This window comes from Hipposideros armiger, unplaced genomic scaffold (genome assembly GCF_001890085.2).
Source record: "Hipposideros armiger isolate ML-2016 unplaced genomic scaffold, ASM189008v1 scaffold_113, whole genome shotgun sequence".
NCBI lineage: Eukaryota > Metazoa > Chordata > Mammalia > Chiroptera > Hipposideridae > Hipposideros > Hipposideros armiger.
This window is the reverse complement of record NW_017731463.1, coordinates 2,268,448-2,269,773: the sequence shown is the minus strand read 5'-3', so window position 1 is coordinate 2,269,773 and position 1,326 is coordinate 2,268,448. Positions and strand designations below refer to the sequence as shown.

General features: G+C 38.5%; 1 protein-coding gene across 1 annotated transcript in view; it reads right to left on the bottom strand.

Moving 5' to 3' along the window:
* EXO1 (exonuclease 1) overlaps positions 1-1,326 on the bottom strand; it is a 26,186-nt gene that overhangs the window by 20,506 nt on the left and 4,354 nt on the right. The window contains exon 3 of the mRNA XM_019647556.1: positions 962-1,085. Coding sequence (XP_019503101.1) covers positions 962-1,085 — 124 coding nt within the window. The remainder of the gene's footprint in view (positions 1-961; positions 1,086-1,326) is intronic.

Genomic DNA, 1,326 nt, shown 5'->3' with positions numbered 1-1,326 from the left:
CAGAACCGCATCTGGAAAGAACTAAACAACTTCCTGTTTCAAATCCATTTTATTATCAGCCTTAGTATGCACATGCTCATGTTATATTAGGAAATCACTTCCACTGAAGTTATGTTTTTCTACTTTTAGTCTCAGCATATATTAAATTAAAATAGCTACTAAGAATTTAAAAAAAATCAATTTATAAATTTGGAGAAAAGAAATACTGTTATTCAGAAGGGTGGAAAGAAACTACAAGCTACAAAACTTAATTATTTCAGATTATAGAGAGCTTCCATCGCAAGAATGGTTATGCTCCAAAAGTATACAGGACATCTGTTTGGAGCTCTGAATATATTTTCCCCATAAAAATAACAGGTTCTCTTGACAAAAGTCTCTCTGACACTGTGTTGATCAAATACAGAAGCCAATCGCTATATTGATTTTCCCATTCTTTTAATCAAGTGGTTTGAACAGTCCCGAGAAGGGGAAGTAACGGCTGGGATTGTGGGCATGTGGACACAAATATTCATGGTGATAAAAACAAAGAAGCTTCTAGGCAGAGCAGATTAAGTAGCCTAGAAGTCTGTAGAGTTCCTGAGTCAGCGAGGCTGGTTCAGCAGATCTCTGACAGTCAATCAAGGTGAAGGTGACGGTAAGTGTTGACTATAAGACAGTGGGGTGGGGCAGAATCTCTAGGAATGTATCCCTTCCATCTCCACAGGACAACATGCTGATAGAGTTTATCTAAGTGCCTTCTCTAAAACAGGAAAGCTTTGCTTATTCCTTAGGATTTCTCCCTGGGAAATTGCTGAACGCCTCTATCTTCCTTTCTTCCTCTGACATCTCCCTCTCCTGGAGGTTAGGCCTACAATAACTTGCCTCCCTTCATTTCCTTGCTCTCTCTTTAACAAACAGCTTATAACCAGCTTAAATGAACGTAGCCATTTGTTACTTTAGCTTTATGTCTTATTTAGCGTACCTTAATTACTTTGTGGGCCATAGCATGTGTGATATTGACAGAGCGGGTAAAACAATCTCTGGCTTCTGAGACTTTCCCCTCACGAAGAAGCTGTTTTCCCTTCAGAAGATTGGCTTGTCGCCTTCTGCAAGGGCAAAAAAAAATTGAGAGGCTGAATCAAGAAACTATAATAAAACTATAATTCAAGAAATTTTCCTAGAATAAAAAAAGTTTGGCTCATTTGCAAGTGCATACCAGGTCCTTGAGAATATTAGCCCAGATCCCTTGAGCTTCTAAGGCAAAAAGAACAAGCGGTTTATAATACACACTCACACACAAGCTTATCACCAGGCTTTTCCACAGTAATGCTTTATGTCAAAAGAAAA